The following is a 20,697-nucleotide window of genomic DNA, read 5'->3' on the forward strand; positions in this document are numbered from 1 at the left end:
GAGTAACATGCCCTTCTTTCCTAGAGCTTCATAGCCACCCCCAAAAGGACCCTTGACATGTCTTGGCCACTCTCCCAATGGGGTCTAGTTGTAGATTGAAACGTCTCTAACACCATTCTTGATAGTGAGATCATAAAATACGAGCAACATTCCCTGTTTTCCTGAATCTCCAAAAGAACCCTTTCATTTCTTGGCAATTCTGTGAACAGGGTCTTGTAGTAAAGTGATAGATCTAAAACCTATTCTTAATAGTGAAATCATAATCTACAAGCTCTAACAGGAGGGAGCTGTGCTTGCCCCAAAATTTCCTACATCCAACTCCCTCTCAAAGGAGTAGTGTTAAGTCCCATCCAGTGCATGCACCAAAAACCTTTGAATGATCATTCTCTAAATTCTCCAAATGGAGTGCAAGCCTTCATTCACGTTCCATTAACATGTCTCAAAGAGAGTCCTAGCATGAGTGTAATCATGGCTGAGTCAATCTGCTTACTCCTTTGAACCCAACAAAAAACCTGCAATTAGTATATCCCTCTCTACCACTAAATGGTTTCTGAAGGTCAAACTATTATAACACACTGTTTCTCGAGCTTGAGTGTCCTTTAAAGTTTGAATTTCAACTGCTTACACTTATTGTTGTATATTTTTACAACCAAGATTCGAGGTTCTCCAAAAGAGTAGGCCGTTACGAGTACCACTCTTTACTTGCGAACTCATGCCAACTTGTTCCAATTGAAACAAGCAACTAAGGGTGAACTGATTAAAATATGATTACTGCAAGAACTGCGACAATTGGAAGGGCAGACCTTCACTTCTCATCCTCAAAGTCATCATAGCCAGAGGGACCCACAATCTGATCAGGCATCTTCTCGTCATCTTATACCATCAAAAAAGGCATGTTCATGTGTGAATCAGCATATCAATGAAATATTTAGTAACAAGATAAACACACTTTTTGTGTGTAAAAGGCTATGTTCTATTGCTTCACTGTACAAAGAAAGTAGTCCTCAAAACAGAGGCAAACTTCTCAAAGAGAAGTCACTGAAGCTAAAAGCACTGAAAAAACAAGATAGATACACACCCATCCATGCATACATTACATTCACGGACACATGCTCCCCCCAAAACAAAAAAATAGAAACCCAACCACACATTCAGAACCATTCAGGTGAATCCTTACCCGAAGAACGAATAAAGCCATCTGCATCCGGGGCCAAGAAAGGGGAACCAATGTAGCTTCCAAGAATATCTGAGAGAAAAGCCCAAAAGATTCAATGGACTTTCCAGCAATCACTTGAAGTGCCACAAATTTATCGTGTAATTTTATGTCTCAATCACATTACCTGTACTACTCGACAACTCAGCTGTGAGGTCCCAGAGACTGAAGTTCCGCGGCAGGTGGCTTAGGAGCCCAATCGATTCTCTGGCTCCACCTGCATCTGCATCTGTGGTGATTTGTAAGTTTCCCATGCCATTCTCTGTGTGATTTTCGGCTGAATGGAACGATGCATCTGCAGGAAAATTGGCTGGAACATCCATCCCCATCCCTGACATGTCAGTGGGGTTCCCCATACCAGTAAAAGAGAACGCTGAGCTTCCCTGTAACACTGCATTTGGGACAATGCTGAGATCACCATTCAAAGGGATGCTCGAAGCCGTGGGTAGCAGAGACGTGTCTGGATTCAAATTGCTGTTGGAAGGAGGACTATAGAGTAAGACATAAAATGCAATGATTTTTCAGATTGATAACCCAAAGCTAAATAAATCTCACTTGGATACAGGGCTTCCATGGGCAGCCACGAATCCGTCTGCAGGGGCTCCTCCCATGACGGGGGGGCTCAGTGAAGCAACCGGCATTGGCACAATGCGTGGATGACGTGCTACTGCCATTGGTGGATGCTGCGGAACCCGGTATCCAATCGGCATGTGATGCACTGCTAAAAACATCGAAAAGCTAAAGCTTAGAGTCATTAACTCCATTAGTATCCGTCAAAAGCCAAAGACTAGGCATATGCATCTCAAAGAAGTTTGATCTTATCACCTGCCGGTGTATGCAAGCCGTTTTGCAAGGCTGGTAGTGGAGCTTTAACCAGATGCATCTTCTGTGTGAGCTGAGCATGCTGCTCCAAAAAATGGTTGAAGAGCATGATCTGTGGTTTGACCTTCAGGCTGACATAGTATGCTTTGAAGAAATCAGGGTTTTGTTCCTCCAGCTTTTGCCATACTGTGGAACAGAATAAACAAAGCTAAGAGAAACCCTAACTGCAGAATCTTGCATATCTTCATGATATCGCAACAGCTAGCCTTTACTTACCAAGACCAGTAAAACCTGGCTCAATCTTAGCTTGATTCAACAGAGTATTGATGACCTCTGCTCGATTCATATATAGTTGCAGGCATTTCTCTATCAAGTTTTGCACCTGCAGAAGCAATCCCAATGGATGTAAGTGTCTTTTTTTTTTTCCGGGAAAAAGACCCTTCTATTAGTTAACGAAAAAACAGCCACAAAGGGCTACATAACCACTAAGGGCTAGATACAAACTCGCCTCCATGTGTGGGGCGGTGATCAAAGGAATCAAAGGTGGAGAAAGATGGATGTAAGTGTCTTCCTCCAGCCTATTTGACAGCTTCACCATAAGAGACATTGCATACAAAACCTTACCAACTGGATATCTTCACAAGAAATTCTTCTTCCTTCACCACTTGCAGTCGGACCAGGTGGTGCAGCCGTACTCCCAGCGGCAGCCTCTGTTTTGCTTGACGATTGCATGTGCTGTTGTGCTTGTTGCTGCAGTTCTGAGTTTTGTTGCATAGAAAGTATCTGCTGCTGACCAGACTGCCTTGGATGTAGCTGCTGCTGCAGCCGTGTGCCACCTGCAAGATCAAGCCCCAAAGAGCTTTAGTTGGGGGACAGCAACCAGTTCTCACACAAGTTCCAGTCAAATAATGAGCCAATTTACTTCAGTGATTTATTCCCCCAAGCTAAGCCAGCAGCACAACTATTTTGATAGGGTCTTTAGAGAGGTACAAAGCCCAACCAATGGGTGTAACTAATTTGGGGGCTCACACATGACAATTAATGCGATTAAGAACTTAAAATAAAGGCATGGTTTATCCTCTTACAGCCACAGGCACACTTCAACACTGGACACCACACTCCAACCAGGACCACCACCACCCCCCACCCCTTCTTGTATTTATTTCATATTTTTCGAAGGAATATTTATCTGTTACAAGCTTTGGGGGTGCTTCATGTGTCTCGTACCAGATTATCCAGATTACAACATGTCCCAAAAGACATAAGTATCCAGATTTCTTGCAAACCCTATAATCCGTAAAACATGGATTAAAGTCCCCCACTCTGTTGTTGATGACCAATAAATAGTATCCATAGCTCAGTCTCCTCATATCAAATAATCCACGATCTGCAACTTCAAGGTGTCCAACAATATATCCATGATAACATCACTTCTCCCAAGCACATACACGTGAAGAGAAACAGTTCCATAATCTGTTCACCATCCTGAATTAGTTTGGAGAGCAGAAAAAGCTTGAAAATTTCCTGCAAAAGCCAAAAAACGCCCAAGAACAACCATTTTGAAGCCGAACAACCATATTTCAGATTTTGCACCCGGGTCTGTGTGTGTCCATACAGCGTCCGTACACAAGGTCCCAAAACAAGTCCAGTTCTCCATGCTGTTGGATAGCAAGTATTCTCTGTTGAAATATATGATGTACAAGGTTAAGCATGAGGGGAAGAGATAATGGAGATGTGAACACACCCAAATAAAGTGGGCATGTGGGTGGAAAAGGGATCTAGGGTTGGCCCAAACCCTAGCCCTTGGTGGTGGAGTCTATAAAAAGGGCAGGAGACTCTACTTTTTGTAACACATGAAGAAGAAGGGTAAGCCAATTGTGGAGCGGCTGAAATAGAAAGTAACACAAGAAACTTTCTATACATCATGTGTCCTCTCTCACGCTATGGAGTCTCAATGATGTTCAGTAAGTTGTTTATGCTTGTTCATTCATTTATGCTTTGCTCTCCTCTTGTTCCATTGTTTCCATTGTTGCATGCTCTAGATATCCATGATTCTTAACATTCTCTTGCAAGCAATAAAGCAAATATACCTATCAGGTGGGGGCCCTTGAGAGGGTGGATTGGGACCCAATCTAGTGTTCAAGTCATAGTTGCTGTCGCACGCCGTACGACACAATCGTACGGTGCGGTACGTATGGTACAGCACGATATCGTGCGGTACCGTATGGACCTCTTTCTTTTTCTTTTCCTCCCCTCCCTTCCCTTGTTTTTGATCATTGCTGTTTGACCCTCTTTTTTGGAGAAAAAAATGGCCATTTATGGCTGTTTTTGACTGATATGGAACTGGCTTGCTTTTAGTGTCATTTTAGGCTCAGCAACCAAGGATCTGTGGATGTTGACTTTTGGTGTGAATGCAAAGGATCTATTCTCTCTATCCTTGTGATCATTGCTCCATATTTGGAGGGTTGAGGTGACCTTACTTAGGGCAACAAGAAGCAAAGACTTCTCCTCAACTACCTCTTCTCTGTGCTTCGCAAACCGTCTTCCAACAATTGGGCCTTGGCCATTGCAATGCCTTCGTGGGTGCCTTGGACTCTTTGGCCTCCCTTTAAAAAGCTCTCCACCAACCTTCTCTCCATCACAAGTTTTGAGCTCTCAAGCTCAAGCTCTCATTGCTCTCAGGCTCTTCTCTTGGGCCTTGGCACTTGCAAGGCAACCTCCTTAGCGATGGCGACTTTGGCGAGGGCTCGGAGGTCCCTCTTCTCCTACAGATGATCTCATCTCCATCTAGGTCCTAGGATTTAAATTCTAGGACCTGTCCTCTTATCCATTTTTTTGTATTCACTTTTTTGTATTGCACATTGCACTGATCTTATGGTCTAGCCGTCCTTGGTACTATGCTTTTTTTTTGTAACTTATTTTTAATTGAATTTTGGCTTGTAACAACCTCTAAGCTCTCTATCCTTTCAAATTGATAATCTATAAATTTACAAGTGTTTTTTTTTAAACCATAGTTTACTATATCATATTCCAAAATTTCATACGGTACGGTAAATTCCCATAACGGTATCATATTGTACCGTATCGTACGCCCGTATGCCAACAACTATTCAAGTGTACTACTCTAAACCCTAAACTTTGCATTCAGTGAGTGTTAAGCATCAATATCTTATAATTAAAACGCTCCCGCAAGCAAGTGCATATTACAGTTGTTGCTTTCCAAATTTTAAACCAGTATTAATTATTAATAACTTGCTTCTTTTCAAATTTATTAAGTCGTAGGATTCCAAACCATAATAGATGTGCAAAGACCAAGCTCATGTACAAAGTTTCGGACGCCCACATAAAAATGTGTAAATTCACAAGAGACTCAAATAATAAATAGCCCAACCTTTGATAGTAAACATGTCCATCCGTTATAATAATGATGTGAACACGCACAAATAACTAGTTTTCAACACAACTAACCTTCCGGTCATACCACAATGACCTATCAAGAACACGCCTCACGTAATCCAAAGCATGATAGAGCAAGATTGTACGAACTTAGCCACCACCTTGGTCTCGACCACAACCTCTACCTTTGCCTCTACCTGAAGTACAATAAAAGGCTTGATCCAATGTGTCTTGCTTTGTGAAGAAGAGTCCTCACCAAGAGACTTTTCTTCTATGATCAGCATAGACACTAAGGTTCGAAAGTTGGGAACATTCTCCCTTACTACAATGGAGGTCTTGAATAGCTTGTACTCTTTGCCAAGCCCATTCGAATCATCATCCTTCACCGATACATTAATAGTCCCAAGGGATTCAACAATGCTCTTAATCTTTAAAGCATACTCATTGATAGACATGCTTTTCTTTTCCATTGTATGCAGCTCTTGTTTGAGCTGCGGTTTCCTTGCCTTTGTATTTGTTTAGAACATCTACACCAGGTTCTGCCATGCAACTGCTCGAGTGTTGACATCCTGTACGTGTCCTATCATTGTGTATGTGACATTGATCGAAAGCTAATACATGACTTTCCTTGTACCCTAATTTCAATCCTTGAATGTCTTTATATCTACTGGAGTGGCATTCTCTTCAGACAACTTGAGAGGCTCCTCATTGTCTCCTTCCACATAGTCCCAAAATCCTTTACCCATCAAGAAATTGGTCATTCTGAACTTCCAAGCATGGAAGTGATTCTTGTCTAGCTTCTCACTGACAATTTGGTTAATTCCGTCAGACATGTTTTCCTTCAACAATCAAAAAACTACAACAGACAATTTCTATATGCAACCTGTAACACAGTAGTATCTTTTGTGACTCCTACTGCAGCAGTACTTCAGCACAACCTATAGGTCACCAAATCTGACCAGAGTACATGTACATACACCCAATGTCAACAATACATGTGCAGACGCTGTCTGCACTCCCAAAATGCACTGCTACACTACAATAACCAGATTGCGACAAGAGAGAATTCTCAAGCAAAACATTCCGAAACTGTCGAAAATACCTTGCAGTGACAGAACGGAGACCGAAACGTGCCCGAAACGCGAATCTGGATGCAAAACTTCAATATAGAGTACAACGTACCACACAAGCATCTCCAAGCCTGAGACAACTCAATCAGAGATGTATGGTCCCGAAGCTACCGAGGGATGTTGTACCTAAACCAAGAAGAGAAAGAGATGATGATGCTCTTGTTAGCAGTCATCTCCTATCTACACCATATTAATCAGTAAGGAGTTAGGGCCTCTATTGTGGGTGTGCCCGCCTGGTTAGGAGCTTTCTCCATTTTTCCTCATTGTCCATGTTTTTCCCTGTTTTTTCTAGTCGTGGAAGACTGTTTTCTACTAGCCGACTTGTTCTGTCTCACTAGCCAACTAATGTTCTGTTGGCCGACCTGATAATGTGCTGGCCGACTACCATTTTATACTGGCCAACTGAATGTTATCGAGTCGTGGGCCCTTTCTGGGACTGTTGGTCCAATTGCTCGGGCGCTCTAGGTCGCCGAAGATACCCACACGTGCATCGTGGAAGATATTGGAACAAGGAGTAAGAGTTACTTTCTGAAACCGGACATGGATCTGGTTGATTGACCTTGCTGGTCCTCAACGAATGAGTCCATGGCTCTTTTTGTATGGATCTGTTGGTTGATCTTGCTGATCTTCAACGGAGATTCCATCTTGATTTTTATAAGTGATTATATTGCCGGGTACTATGAGCCAGGAACTATTGAAAAGACCCCTGAGTGAACAGGTGGTGAGCGTTCTGGTTGCCAATGATGCCATAAGTACACCAATGAAGGAATGATTGGAAATAAGGATTCAACCAGAGATTTTGAGGATTGTGATCAGTGATATAATGGTTTCATTAAAGGATTGTTTTAAAGATAGCTGATGCTGAGAAAAAAAGGCAATTTCATATTGGGTGTGTAAGTGGTGTGACTAGTTTTATGTTTGCATGAACATCCGGCTAAGGGACCTGAGAACTCTTTTCCCTGGTACCCGGGACAAAACCTAACCAAATTCCTAATTGGATCCCATCACTACAGTGGTTGGGCGGCTGGCTAACCCATGGGACTGGATGGGGTTAGGCTGGACTGATGGATTCGTAAATTGAGACTCAATTTCTGTTTAGTTTGATAGATGAAGTAAATACCGCGATGGAAAATGATGTATCTGGTCAAGAATGGATACACATGATTTGGAATTGGGTTAAGTAATATGGATTGTTGTGGAACAATCTGGAAAGACGTGAGTTCATTATAGAAACTGTATTTATGACCTGTTTGTAAATGACTGTTTTATGTCAAGAATGTTGGGGAAGCATTTTGACCGTCTTGTGATTAAGGTCGACTGGCTACCCCAATTAGTATATATTGCATGCCTTGCCTCCCACACCATTTTGTACCGGATCTCTTGTATATAGTAGAGTTTATACAACTTTCTCTCCTGCGGAGTTTTGCATTTCTGTTCTCACAGGTGTTTGTCTCATTTCTGCTACCCATTCCGACATTGTATCAGAGCCCCAAGTGGCTTGAAGCTTGGAGACAGTGAGAGCTTGAGGGCTGCTTGTTTTTAGGTGCTGACTGGAGAATTTTTGGGCTGTTCGGGATGTGGAGAAGCAGGTAGAAGGCGGCCATCATTGCTGGACAGCCACCTTGCATAGCTGTTGCAGTCTCTTCTTCATTCTTTTTTCCCACCCACCCTTCCTTCACAAGACCTTGTGAACCCCCGAGATGGCAGATTTTGCTCGAGATGGCTGAGAAGCACGTGAAGATCCCCACCCTCCTGACATTTCCCGGTGGACTGACAGTTGGACGAGATCAACTATGGCATCTGGAAGGTAATGATGGAGTTTGTCTTGGAGTCTTATGATTTGGCTGATTTCATTGTGCTTGGAAATCCATGGCTAGAGTTGGAGGAGGAGGAGCTTTCACTCTCTACTAGGAAAGAGCAGAAGGCTCAGGCACAGTTGTGGAATCGTGTCAATGCCCGTGTGCGTTCTCTCATCTTCCTTAATTGCACAGCCCCCAAGTGATCAATCACATCAAACACATGACGTTGGCTCGAGGGATTTGGCAACACTTGGCTTCTTTGTACAACCAGTTATCACCCATGAAGAGAATTTCCTTGAAAGTGCAGATGCGAGTGATGAATCCTACAAAGTCTTCGACGATGCCAGAGCACATCAACAAACTCCAGGCTCTTCAGTAGGAGGTTCTTCAGGCTGGGAAGGAGATATCTTCAAAGGATATGGCCATCACTTTGATGTCTCATCTTACCCCTCAGTACTCAGCTTTCTATTCTTCTTTGATCACCAGTGCAGCACCAATACATGGGAGGAGCTTGTGCCGATGGTTTTGGACCAAGAAGAAGAGCGGTTTACAAACCCTCCACAAGGCGGAGGTTCTGAGGCTTTGACTACCCAGCGGTCAAAAGGCCACAACAACAACAAAAAGAAGGGCAAAGGGAAGTCTTCACCAGCTAAGTCTTCTGAGAAGAAGCCCGACTCAGAGCGTGATGCTTTGAAGGCCAAGCGGACCTATAACCGCTATGGCCAGCAAGGTCACTATTGGAGGAAGTGTCCTCAACAGAGCACCGAGAAAGGTATTGATTCCTAAGTTGCAACTACAAAGACTCCAGCTTTTGTGCACTTGGAGATTATGGACACCGGAGCTTCATCTTCTTCGAGCAGGGAGGCAGTTGGTCTCACCCCTAGGGATACTCGGGAGTGGATTCTCGACAGTGGTGCTTCTAGGCACATGACTCCTTCCCGAGAGTTATTAAAGGATCTTCAAAGGCACACAGGTCACATCTTTATAAGTGACAAATCCACTATCCCAATTCACAATGAGGGAAGGTTGGAGATTATTCCCAATGGCAGAGGGAGAAAGCATTCCTCCCGAGTTCTTTATGTCCCATCCCTTGGCTTTCATCTTTTGTCAGTGCATGAGGTTTGCAAGACTGGCATGCGGGTGGAGTTTGATGAGCATTTTGTTGCTCTTCAGGACAAAGCAACAAGCCAGGTTGTATGGGAAGGCGGAGTGGAGAATGGGATTTACAAACTCTCAACACTCTCTCCTCTGACAAGTACTCAGCTCGGTGATTTGTGGCATTTCTGTTTTGGCCACTTGAATGTAGATGCGCTGCGGCAGGCTTTCCGAGCCCAAACGGTGGATGACTTGCTAGATGTTGGCAGCAAGCAGGGACACTGTAGTTCTTACATTCGTGGGAAGCAACGCAGGGAGTCTTTTCCAAAGCACACTACTAAGCGAGCTTCAAAACCTTTGGAGTTGGTACACACTGACATGGTGAACCTATGCAGACCCCATCTTTGGGAGGTTCCTTGAATTTCTTCCTCGTCCACTTTGGGGAGAGGCTGTGGCTACGACTGTCCATACCCTTAACTGAATCTCCGATGACTTCAGTACCTAAGATGACTCCATATGAGGCTTATTTTGGCAGGAAACCAGATGTCTCCCATTTCCGTGTTTTTGGGACTGATGCCTATGTTCACATTCCAGAGAAGCACAGGGGGAAACTTGACTCAAAGTCCCAGAAGCTTGTTTTTGTGGGATATAACTCTCTTTTCAAAGGCTACATGTTATATGACCCGGAGCGGAACGAGGTTGTTGTCAACAAAGATGTGTCTTTGATGAGCATGTTCCAACTTCCACTATTGAGGAGCCACCTTCTTGGAGAACCAGATGAGTATGAGGATGATTCCCAGGTTATTGTTCCTGCTAGCCAGCCTCAGTCACTCGTAGAGGTTGAGCCCAAGGTTGGAGATGAGCCCCAGCAACAGCAGGTGTTCTGTTTGAGTACCAAAGTGGTTGTTGGACACCATTCGGGAGTCAAGTGTTACAAGTATCCCTCCGAGTGGACCACGGAGGATGGACCTCGAAGATCGCACAGAGTCCGTGATAAAAGTCAAATCAAAAGATGGGTTTCAAAAATTTCGATTCTAGAAGGGAGGCTTTGTCAAAATATGCAGCAAAGATGAAGACAAGATCTGAAAACACAAGAGCAAGTGCACTGCAAAAAAACACAACAATAGAGAGGGAGAGAGAGGGAGAGAGGCGTGTAACTCTGCTATATACACGAGAAAACCCGAATGCTGGAATACAAACATTGTGGGGGCAAGGGGCCATTTTATATGGCCCCTATCAACCAGTCGGCCTGCTATAAAGACAACCGACAGCAGCATAACCCTCACGACCTGCTCAGCCCTCCAGTCGGCCAGGTTCTGTCAATCGGCCAATACACATATCAAGTCGGCCAGCTACAGAGGACAACCTGGGGGCAGCAGAATCAGTCAACCACCTTCTAGATAAGCCAAGAGCCACAGGACAGCCTCCCACACCTGAGGAAAAATAAGAAAAAATATGGAGAGTGGGGAAAAATGAGAAAACACCTAGCTCGGACGGGCACACCCACACAGAGGCCCTGGTGTAAATATACAAACAGGAGATGATTGCTAACACCCCCTCTCAGCTCCTGGATGTAAAACCAACCCCAGTCAGCTGGAGTGCCGCCGAAGCATAGCCTGAGATAGAGACTTTGTGAAGAGGTCCACTACACTGTCCTCCGTCGAACAGAACTCTAGCAAGATGTCATCAGCAACGATCTTTTCACGAACAAAATGCCTCTGGATGACCGTGGGTTCCACCAGTGGAAACCCAATCCTGCCAAGTAACCTCTGCAACCTCACCACCTGGCAAGCAACACCACAAGCAGCCCGATACTCTGCCTCTATCGACGACAAGGCAATAGTTGGCTGCCTCTTACTACTCCATGAAACCGCTCCTGAGACGAGGGAAAAACTGTAGCCTGATGTCAAGGTCCTCGTGTCTAGCTCTTCTCCCCAAACTGAGTCACTCCATCTGCGGAGTCTGACTCCATCCATCAATCCCCCTCCTATGTAAAAGAGTCCAAGATCCTTCGCATGTTGCAAAAACTACAAGATACGCAATCCTGCCTCCCAAAGAGTCCCGTCCAATCTGGTATGCATCAACCAAATCAATGAACCATTCCGCTTCCCAGTCAAGGAGGCATCATACTACTCACAAGGATCAACAACTGTTACGATGGGATGCCAAGTCCTGGAAACCTGCTGTGAAGACCACTCAAGTCCTTCAAAATCTGTAAACTACCCCCTCTGAATCCGGAACCACAGCCTGGAAAATGTGCAACATCCACCTCCTTCTGCAAGTAATCAACTGTCACCTGCCTGGCCTTTCGATAGGTCCTCATGGAAAGAACTTCCTCTTCTACAGGAGTTTCTGTGTCTCGAATGCTACGAGACATCAGAGCATAGGTTACCTCTAAAGTTTCCTTTGACTGACGAACACAAGAACTACCAACATCTATCCTGGAAAGTTCCTGCCAACTGCTACCATCAACTGACAAGCTATCCACCATTTGGTTCGGGAAAGCCTGCACCTGTAGCATATCCACACTTAAGTGGCCATTACCAGACTGCCACTCCCCACAAAACTAAGGACCTGGGAGAGAGAGTGCTGAAAGTTTGTAAACTCCATTCTCTACTCCGCCTTCCCAAACTACCAGGCCTGTTGCTTTGTCCCGGAGAGCAACAAAATGCTCATCAAATTCCACCCGTATGCCAATCTTGCAAACCTGATGCACTGACAACAGATGAAAACCAAGTGATGAAACATACAACACTTGGGAGGAATGCTTCCCCCCTCTGCCATCGGGAACTATCTCCATCCTGCCCTCACTATGAACTAGGATAGTGGATGTATCCCCAGTAAGGATATGACCAGAATACCTGAAAAGATCTTGTAAAGCCGAACGGGAAGGAGTCATGTGCCTGGAAGCACCACTGTCTAGAATCCACTCCCGAGTATCCGTAGCAAAGAGTCCTCCAACCTCCTCCCTGCACGAAGAAAATGAAACATTGGTGTCCATAACCTCCAAGTGCACAAAAGCTGGAGTCTTCACGGTTCCTACCGAGGATTCTGCACCCTTCTCGGTCCTCCGCTTGGGACACTGCCTCCAATAGTTGCCTTTCTTGCCACAATCATTACGATCCTCTCTGCCTTCAGTTTCTCGCGGTCTGAGTAGGACTTCTTCTCATAAGACTTCTCCGATGAAGCCTTCCCTTTGCCCTTGTTGTTACAACTTTTCGACCGTTGGCCAGTTAAGGCCTCCGAACATCTGTCCTGTGGAGGGTTCATGAATCTTTCCTCCTGGTCCAACACCATGGGCACAATCCATGTGATGGTACTGAGCCTGCCACCACTGGTAATCAACGAAGAGTAAAATGCTGAGTACTGAGAGGGCAAATGTGACAGCAACGTTATGGCCATATCCTCCGATGATATCTCTTTCCCAGTCTGGAGAACTTCCTGCTGAAGAGCCTGCAGCTTGTTGATGTGCTCCCGCATCGTCGATGACTTTGCACGATTCATCACCCGCATCTATACTACCAAGGAAACGCTGCCATATACCTCTGGCCAGTGTCATATGCTTGATATGATTGATTACATGTGGTGTGCAGTTGAGAAAAATGAAAGAACGGACTCTAGCATTGACACGATCCCATAACTGTGCATGTGCCTCACGTTCTTTTCGAATCGAGGGTAACTCCCCTTTCTCTAACTCCGGCCGTGACCCCAACAACAATGAAATCAGCAAGGTCGTAAGACTCCAAAACAGATTTCATCATTACCTTCCATATGCCGTAGTTGTTCCCGTCCAACTGACGGTCCACTGGGAACACGGGGAGTGTTGGGATCTTCACGTGCTTCTCAGCCATCTCAAGTAAATCTGCCATTGCGGGGGTGTACCTGAAAAGGGTGGGTGGGTGGGAAAAAATGAGGAACTAAACCTGCAAGTGGCTGTCCAACAAATCAGCCCGCCTTCCTCTTGCTTCTCCTCTTCCTACGGTCCAAAACAGTCCACCAATCAGTAACAAAACAGCCCCCCTCTTGCTCACACAGTTCCCAAGATCTTCCAAGAGCCTAGAGCCCTGATACCATGTCAATATATGGAGCGGAGATGAAGACAAGATCTGAAAACACAAGAGCAAGTGCACTGCAAAAAAAACACAGCAATAGAGAGGGAGAGAGAGAGAGGCATGTAACTACTATATACACAAGAGAAAACCCGAATACTGGAATACAAACGTTGTGGGGGCAAGGGGCCATTTTATATGGCCCCTATCAACCAATCGGCCTGCTATAAAGACAGCCGACAACAACATAAGGCTCACAACCTGCTCAGCCCTCCAGTTGGCCAGCTTCTGTCAATCGGCCAGTACTCATATCAAGTCGGCCAGCTACAGAAGACAACCTGGGGGTAGCAGAATCAATCGGCCACCTTCTGGATGAGCCAAGAGCCACAGGACAGCCTCCCACACCCGAGGAAAAATAGGGAAAAATATGGAGAGTGGGGAAAAATGAGAAAACACCTAACTCGGGCGGGCACACCCACAACAGAGGCCCTGGTGTGAATATAAAGACAGGAGATGCCTGCTAATAGGCTCATAGTACACCTCAGAATCGAGCTCTGAAGCAGCGCTCCCCTCTCTTGTTAACTCGGGGATCTTCTTCAAGCTAGCCTCCTAGGTGCGCCTGCAAAGATTGCAAACATTCATCCTTTGGGGCATGGCTACTACCAGGTTGAGTTCGACTCGCCAACGACATCTGATCTTGTTATGCAGTTGAGCCCCGTTGCATTGCATACGGCCCAGGCCTTCTTTGCACGGTAGCAGCCGGCTTTGACCTAGCATCCGACCCTCTCGCTGGAGTTTCAGGCTTTCCCGTGACTGTCTGCTTTCCAGGCCTCAAGAAGGAATACCTATCTCTTCTCCCGGTGATAGGTGGTACCATCGGAAGAGTGATGGAATCCCCCCCTACCGCTACCTCGGCCCTCACACAAGCAGTCGGGATTCCATCTCTCCGCATTTGTCTTGCCTCGTCGGATTCTGTGCCTCACACGATATGGATTCCCAGCCTTCGGGGCGAGACCCCATTTTACAAAGAGTGGAGTATTGCAGGCCAATTTTTCATTTGCAGGCAGATGGGTATGGTTCTGTCAGAGAACCATTTTGAGCACTTTTCACAACACCTGCCCGCAAACGGCGGGCCCCCACCAGTCAGGGAGAGGCCCCCCCCACCGACCCACCCCCATTGTGGCGGCCGATTCCTCGTCGCAACTTCTCCTCTAGCCCTCAGTGCTCAATGGGCAAGGTTGTTAGAGGTGTCAGAGGCGTTTGGTATGAGGCAGGTATGGTACGCGCCTCGGAAGACTCATATTTTTAGAGACGTTAGAGGCGTGTTAGAGGCGTCTGATATATATATATATATATATATATATATATATATATATATATATATATATATAGTGATAGATAGATATAATATATATAGTGAAAGTTGAGAGAGAGAGAGAGAGAGAGAGAGAGAGAGAGAGAGAGACTAGAGTGTGTATGTATGAGCCTTGAGGGAGGGAGAGAGAGTGTGTGTGTGAGAGGGAGAGAGAGTGTGTGTGTGAAAGAAAGAAAGCTGTATTAAACGTCTGCAAAAGGCCAAAATGACCTATGAGACCAAAATAGTCCATCATCATCATCTGGATACATCATCAAGATTCAAGGGTACAAAGTAAAATGAAATGAACCGGTAGAATATAGAGAGCTCCAAAAGTGGGTATAAAAAACATCATCATCCTAGTGTGTTTGAAGTTTGAACTTTGAACTTTGGGTCTTGAGAAAGACTTAAGGGAGGGAGGGAGAGAATGAGGGAGAGAGAGAGTGTGTGAGGGGGGCTGCCTTGGGCCCTTAAAGCCCCCGTCTAAAGACTCAAACCAGCCAAAAAATAAATATAGATATAAATATAAATATGAAAATTTGTGGACACCTCGATCAGGCAGTCATACGCCTCAAACGCCTCTAACCGTTAGAGGCGCGCCTAGTAACAACTATGCCAGTGGGGCAGATTGACCCCACCCTCTCTTCGTCAAGCCTTCCCCAGCAGCCTTCCTCTCTGATGGATACCTCTTAGCAACGTCCCTCTCCAACCTCTCAGCCTTCCTGCTCCCCCTCGCCTCCTCCCCCCCTCCCCCACCCTCGCCTCCAACTCTACCCGCAATCGCACCATTTTCCCCTTCTTCCTCCGTGCCCACCATCACACCCCCCCCCCCTTCTACCTCTCCAGAGCATTCCCGTCGGCCCCCCGCAGCCCCTGATCCGGAGAGGAGACAGCCGGCGAGTTCCGTTCGTTGCCTGATTCATCGTTTCTCAGAGCCGGTGGCGATGACCATTGCAACCTCACCGCTTTTTTTTCAAGAAATTGCACGGGGAAAGCGCCCGGGTCAGGTCTCCCTTCGGGACCCAAAGGATCCCTTCCTCGGGAGACCCCCGCTGGCCCGAAGAAAGGAGGATAAAGTGAGGACTCTCCCAGTTGAGTCTCCAGGCGGGCCTCCTAAGATCTTGGGACAACCTGTGGATTATAGTTTCTTCCGGTGTCTTCCGACGGAAGGGACAGACAGGTTCGAGGAGACCGTAGCCCCTATTTGGGTATGTGTGGTCTTCCACCACTCCAGACCCTCTACGGCAGAAAATGGCACAATGATCTTCTCTTTCCCCTTGAGCGCAGCCCCCGAGACAAAGTGGGATCCAAAGTCGGTGGCCGCTACCATTCAGGATCAGGTAGTTGAGCTATCGCATCATCTGCAAGATCTCCGCATCACCGACGTTCTTACTCATCTATGGCCTCTCGCCACGATGGAGCTTGGTGGATCACCCCACAAAGACCAGGGAAGGAAGATGGTGACCTCCAGCCTGGAGGTGCTTCTTTTTGTGTTCATGCATACCTCTCCCCCCTTCTTACAGATACCTCTATTGTGATCGATGGAGCACGGAGTATGCATACTCTCGCGCTCAGGCACAGTGGCAATACATGGAGGGCAAGATCCACGCCCACTTGGCGCGACTTCGCACCAGGACAGATTGTGACTATTCCCCCTCTAAGCCTATGCCCAAGACTCTTCGAGTGGAGGGCAGTTCCAGTAGTTCCGCCTCACACAAAGATTGATATGCGGATTGTCTCATGGAATATTCAGGGCTTAGGGGGGCCTTGGTGCTTTCAAGGACGAGGCGTCCTTAGAGGAGAGCTGCAACGAGCTATGGTGGGGAGACCTATCGACGTTCTTTTCCTCCAGGAGCACCATCTTACTGAGGGGCGTACCCGCCGCTGTGGGAAGATTATACCAGGCAAGAGTCATACTTTTTGGTCTCCATCCTTCGGCCCTTCAGGGACGCAGGGAGGAGTGTCTCTCTGTCAGTGAGTAGCTTCTGTTGTCTATGACAGAATCAGAAGTCATAGTTCCAGGACGTGCTCAGTGGGTTACCATTCTGATTGGAGAGGATAGCATTGGCTTCCTCAACATCTATGCCCCGAATGCGGCTGCATGTAGAGCTATCTTTTGGAGCACTGTCCGACAGGCCCTGCCCCAAGCTGATTTTTTGGTGCATGGGCGATGACTTCAACATCCGAAAGCTCGTAATTATACTAGGATGGGCGACTCTTTTTTTTGTATGTCGAGGCATGCTTGTCCATCCATGCCTTATGATAGAGGCAGCAAAGGACAGACTTGGAGGTGTCACAGGCATAGTCTCAGGAGCGGAGTACTCGGCATGGGAGGAGATGATACTCATTCTTAGGGGACAGGACCCTTGGCATCTTCCAGAGTTTGGGCGTAGCCATGGGAGTCTCAGCTTCTCTCGATCGGATAGGCGGAGCACTAGCCCCAACCTCTCTCAGCTGGACAGGTTTTATGTCGACAAGTGGGCTTGCAGCCATGGAGGCATGGTCGGTATTCTCGCTAGGCACTACATTTTCAGATCATGCCCTAGTTATTCTTTCCCTAGAGGACCCATGGGAGGCATGACAGACATGCGAGCTCCAGGATTCCAAACAGCCTCATTCAGGACCCCGAGATCTACAATCGGATCGAGCAGATATGCGCGGGACTGGACTTTTCCTCAGGCTCTGCAGCAGCGTGCACTTTGGATGATCGCCTTGGGGAGATCCATATTTTCTTACAGGAGGCAGGCTGGCAGCCCATAGTAGATTGGAGGGATTTCAGGAGGAGTCTGAGGAGGGGCCTAGCTGTTAGCAGTCATTTCATGTCTGTATATTTACACCAGGGCCTCTGTTGTGGGTGTGCCCGCCCGAGTTAGGTGTTTCCTCATTTTTCCCCACTCTCCGTATTTTCCCCTATTTTTCCTCAAGTGTGGGAGGCTCTCTTGTGGCTGTTGGCTCATCCAGATGATGGCCGACTGATTCTACTGCCCCCAGGTTGTCCTCTGTAGCTGGCCGACTGGAGGGCTGAGCAGGTTGTGGACATCTAGCTGCTGTCGGCTGTCTCTTGTGCAGGCCAACTGGCTGTAGGGGCCATATAAAATGGCCCCTTGCCCCCACACAGTTTGTATTCAATTTTTCGGGATTTCTTTGTGTATATAGCAAAGTGAATATAACATTTCATTTCATTTCATTTCTCTCCCTCTCTATTGCTGTGTTTTTTTGCAGTGCACTTGCTCTTGTGTTTTCAGATCTTGTCTTCATCTCCGCTGCATATTCTGACATGGTATCAGAGCTTTAGGCTCTTGGAAGATCTTGGGAACTGTGTGAGCAAGAGGGCGGCTGTTTTGTTGCTGATTGGTGGACTGTTTTGGACCATTCGGGAAGAGGAGAAGCAAGCGGAAGGCCAGCTGATTTGCTGGACAGCCACTTGCAGGTTTAGTTCCTCATTTTTCCCCACCCACCCTCCCTTTTCAGTTACACCCCCACAATGGTAGATTTACTTGAGATGGTTGAGAAGCACGTGAAGATCCCGACACTCCCCACGTTCCCAGTGGACCGTCAGTTGGAACAGGAACAACTACGGCATATGGAAGGTAATGATGGAATCTGTTTTGGAGTCTTACGACCTTCTTGATTTCATTGTTGTTAAGAGTTAGAGGAAGGGGAGTTACCCTCGATTCGGAAAGAACGTGAGGCACATGTTATGTGATCGTGTCAATGCCAGAGTCCGTTCTTTCATTTTCCTCAATTGCACACCACATGTGATCAATCATATCAAGCATACGACGCTGGCCAGAGCATATGGCAGCATTTGGCTTCTCTCTACAACAGGGTATTGCCCATGAAGAGGATCTCCTTGGAAGTATAGATGCGGGTGATGAATCCTGCAAAGTCGTTGACGATGCGGGAGCACATCAACAAGCTGCAAGCTCTTCAGTAGGAAGTCTTCCAGGCTGGGAAAGAGATATCATCGAAGGATATGACCATAACGTTGCTGTCACACTTTCCCTCTCAGTACTCAGCATTTTACTCTTCGTTGATTACTAGTGGAAGGCTCAGCACCATCACATGGGAGGAGCTTGTGCCCATGGTCTTGGACCAGGAGGAAAGATTCACGAACCCTCCACAGGGCGGAGGTTCGGAGGCCTTAACTGGCCAACGGTCGAAAGGCCGTAGCAACAAGGGCAAAGGGAAGGCTTCACCGGAGAAGTCTTCTAAGAAGAAGTCCGACTCAGACCGCGAAAAACTAAAGGCAGATAAGACCTGTAATGACTATTGAAGGCAATGTCCCAAGCGGAGCGCCGAGAAGGATGCAGAATCCTCAACAGCAACCGTGAAGACTCCAGCTTTTGTGCACCTGGAGGTGATGGACACCGATGTTTCATTTTCTTCATGCAAGGAGGAGGTTGGAGAACTCTCCGCTACTCGGGAGTGGATTCTAGACAGTGGTGCTTCCAGGCACATGACTCCTTCCCGTTCGGCTTTACAAGATCTCTGCAGGTATTCTGGTCACATTCTTACTGGGGATACATCCACTATCCCAGTTCACAGTGAGGGCAGGTTGGAGACAGTTCCCGATGGCAGAGGGGGGAAGCATTCCTCCCAGGTGTTGTATGTTCCATCACTTGGTTTTCTGATGGGGAGAAAACAGAATTAGGGTTTAGAGTTCATTCATGGGAGACATACACAGAGAAGCAAGGGAGAGAGAGAGAGAGAGTTGTGGGGATAAGTCAACTCATGAGGCATGAGTGTGTGACTCCCCTATCACACATGTATATTGCACTAGTACACATAGTGCACTTAGTACATTAAAAGTACTAAGTGTACTATGTACTATAACTTATGGGCTTGTACACACTATAAGGGTGGGCATTGTACCTTTACCCCAACAACCTCCCACTTAAAGGCAAAGTGCCCTTAAGTAAAGGAAAAGAAAAAATCAGCATGTACATGATAATATACAAGGCCATATCAAGGCTGAAACTGGCCTCATCCAATGCCCATCAAGTGTCTGCAATGAGCAAACCGCTCCGGAGGCAAACTCTTCGTCAACAGATCAGCCGGGTTGTCATCCGTATGAATCTTAACAAGCTGAATTTGCTTGTTCTCTATCACCTCTCTGATGAAGTGATACTTCACATCCACATGCTTCGTCTTTGCATGAAAGACAGGGTTCTTTGCCAACTGGATGGCACTCTGACTGTCACAATGCAACAATGGAATATCCCCTGTATAGCCCAAATCAACTACTAACCGAGATAGCCATAATGCCTCCTTGCAAGCCTCTGTGGCTGCAATATACTCGGCCTCTGTAGTAGATAAGGCAAAGCACTTCTGCATCCTGGATATCCATGACACAGCACCTCCTGTGAATGTAAATACATAACCGGTAGTAGACTTCCGGTTATCTGGATGACCGGCATAATCCGAATCCGTGTAACCATGCACTAATGCATCCTGTTTGCCAAAGCAAATGCACAAATCCTGTGTGCCCTTCAGGTATCTCATGACACCTTTCACTGCTTCCCAATGCTTCTTGCCAGGGTTGGCCATGTATCTAGAAACCACTCCCACTGCAAATGCAATGTCCGGCCTAGTAGCAACCATGGCATACATGAGACTGCCACAAGCTGAAGCATACGGAATCTTGGCCATATCAGCCCTGTCTCTATCTGACTGTGGGCTGTCCATAGCACTGAGTTTCACATATGGAGGCAAAGGAGTACTAGTATTCTTCCCCCCGTCCATATTGAACCTCTGCAAGACTTTGCCAATGTATTCCTTCTGAGACAAATACAACACATGCTGATTTCTGTCCCGAAGTATCCGCATACCCAAGATG

The 20,697-nt window shown here is 46.6% G+C and overlaps 1 protein-coding gene across 1 annotated transcript in view; it reads right to left on the reverse strand.

The window, feature by feature from the left end:
- Positions 1–493: 493 nt before the first annotated feature.
- The window catches only part of LOC147622269 (uncharacterized), a 58,958-nt gene continuing 38,754 nt past the window's right edge, over positions 494–20,697 (reverse strand). The window contains exons 3-9 of the mRNA XM_086823571.1: positions 2,660–2,871; positions 2,312–2,417; positions 2,039–2,221; positions 1,769–1,931; positions 1,341–1,687; positions 1,178–1,246; positions 494–873 (exon numbers count right to left, since the gene is read on the reverse strand). Coding sequence (XP_086679697.1) covers positions 806–873; positions 1,178–1,246; positions 1,341–1,687; positions 1,769–1,931; positions 2,039–2,221; positions 2,312–2,417; positions 2,660–2,871 — 1,148 coding nt within the window. The 3' untranslated portion in view covers positions 494–805. The remainder of the gene's footprint in view (positions 874–1,177; positions 1,247–1,340; positions 1,688–1,768; positions 1,932–2,038; positions 2,222–2,311; positions 2,418–2,659; positions 2,872–20,697) is intronic.

Source organism: Cibotium barometz, chromosome 29 (genome assembly GCF_041138505.1).
Source record: "Cibotium barometz isolate CiBa-2024 chromosome 29, ASM4113850v1, whole genome shotgun sequence".
NCBI lineage: Eukaryota > Viridiplantae > Streptophyta > Polypodiopsida > Cyatheales > Cibotiaceae > Cibotium > Cibotium barometz.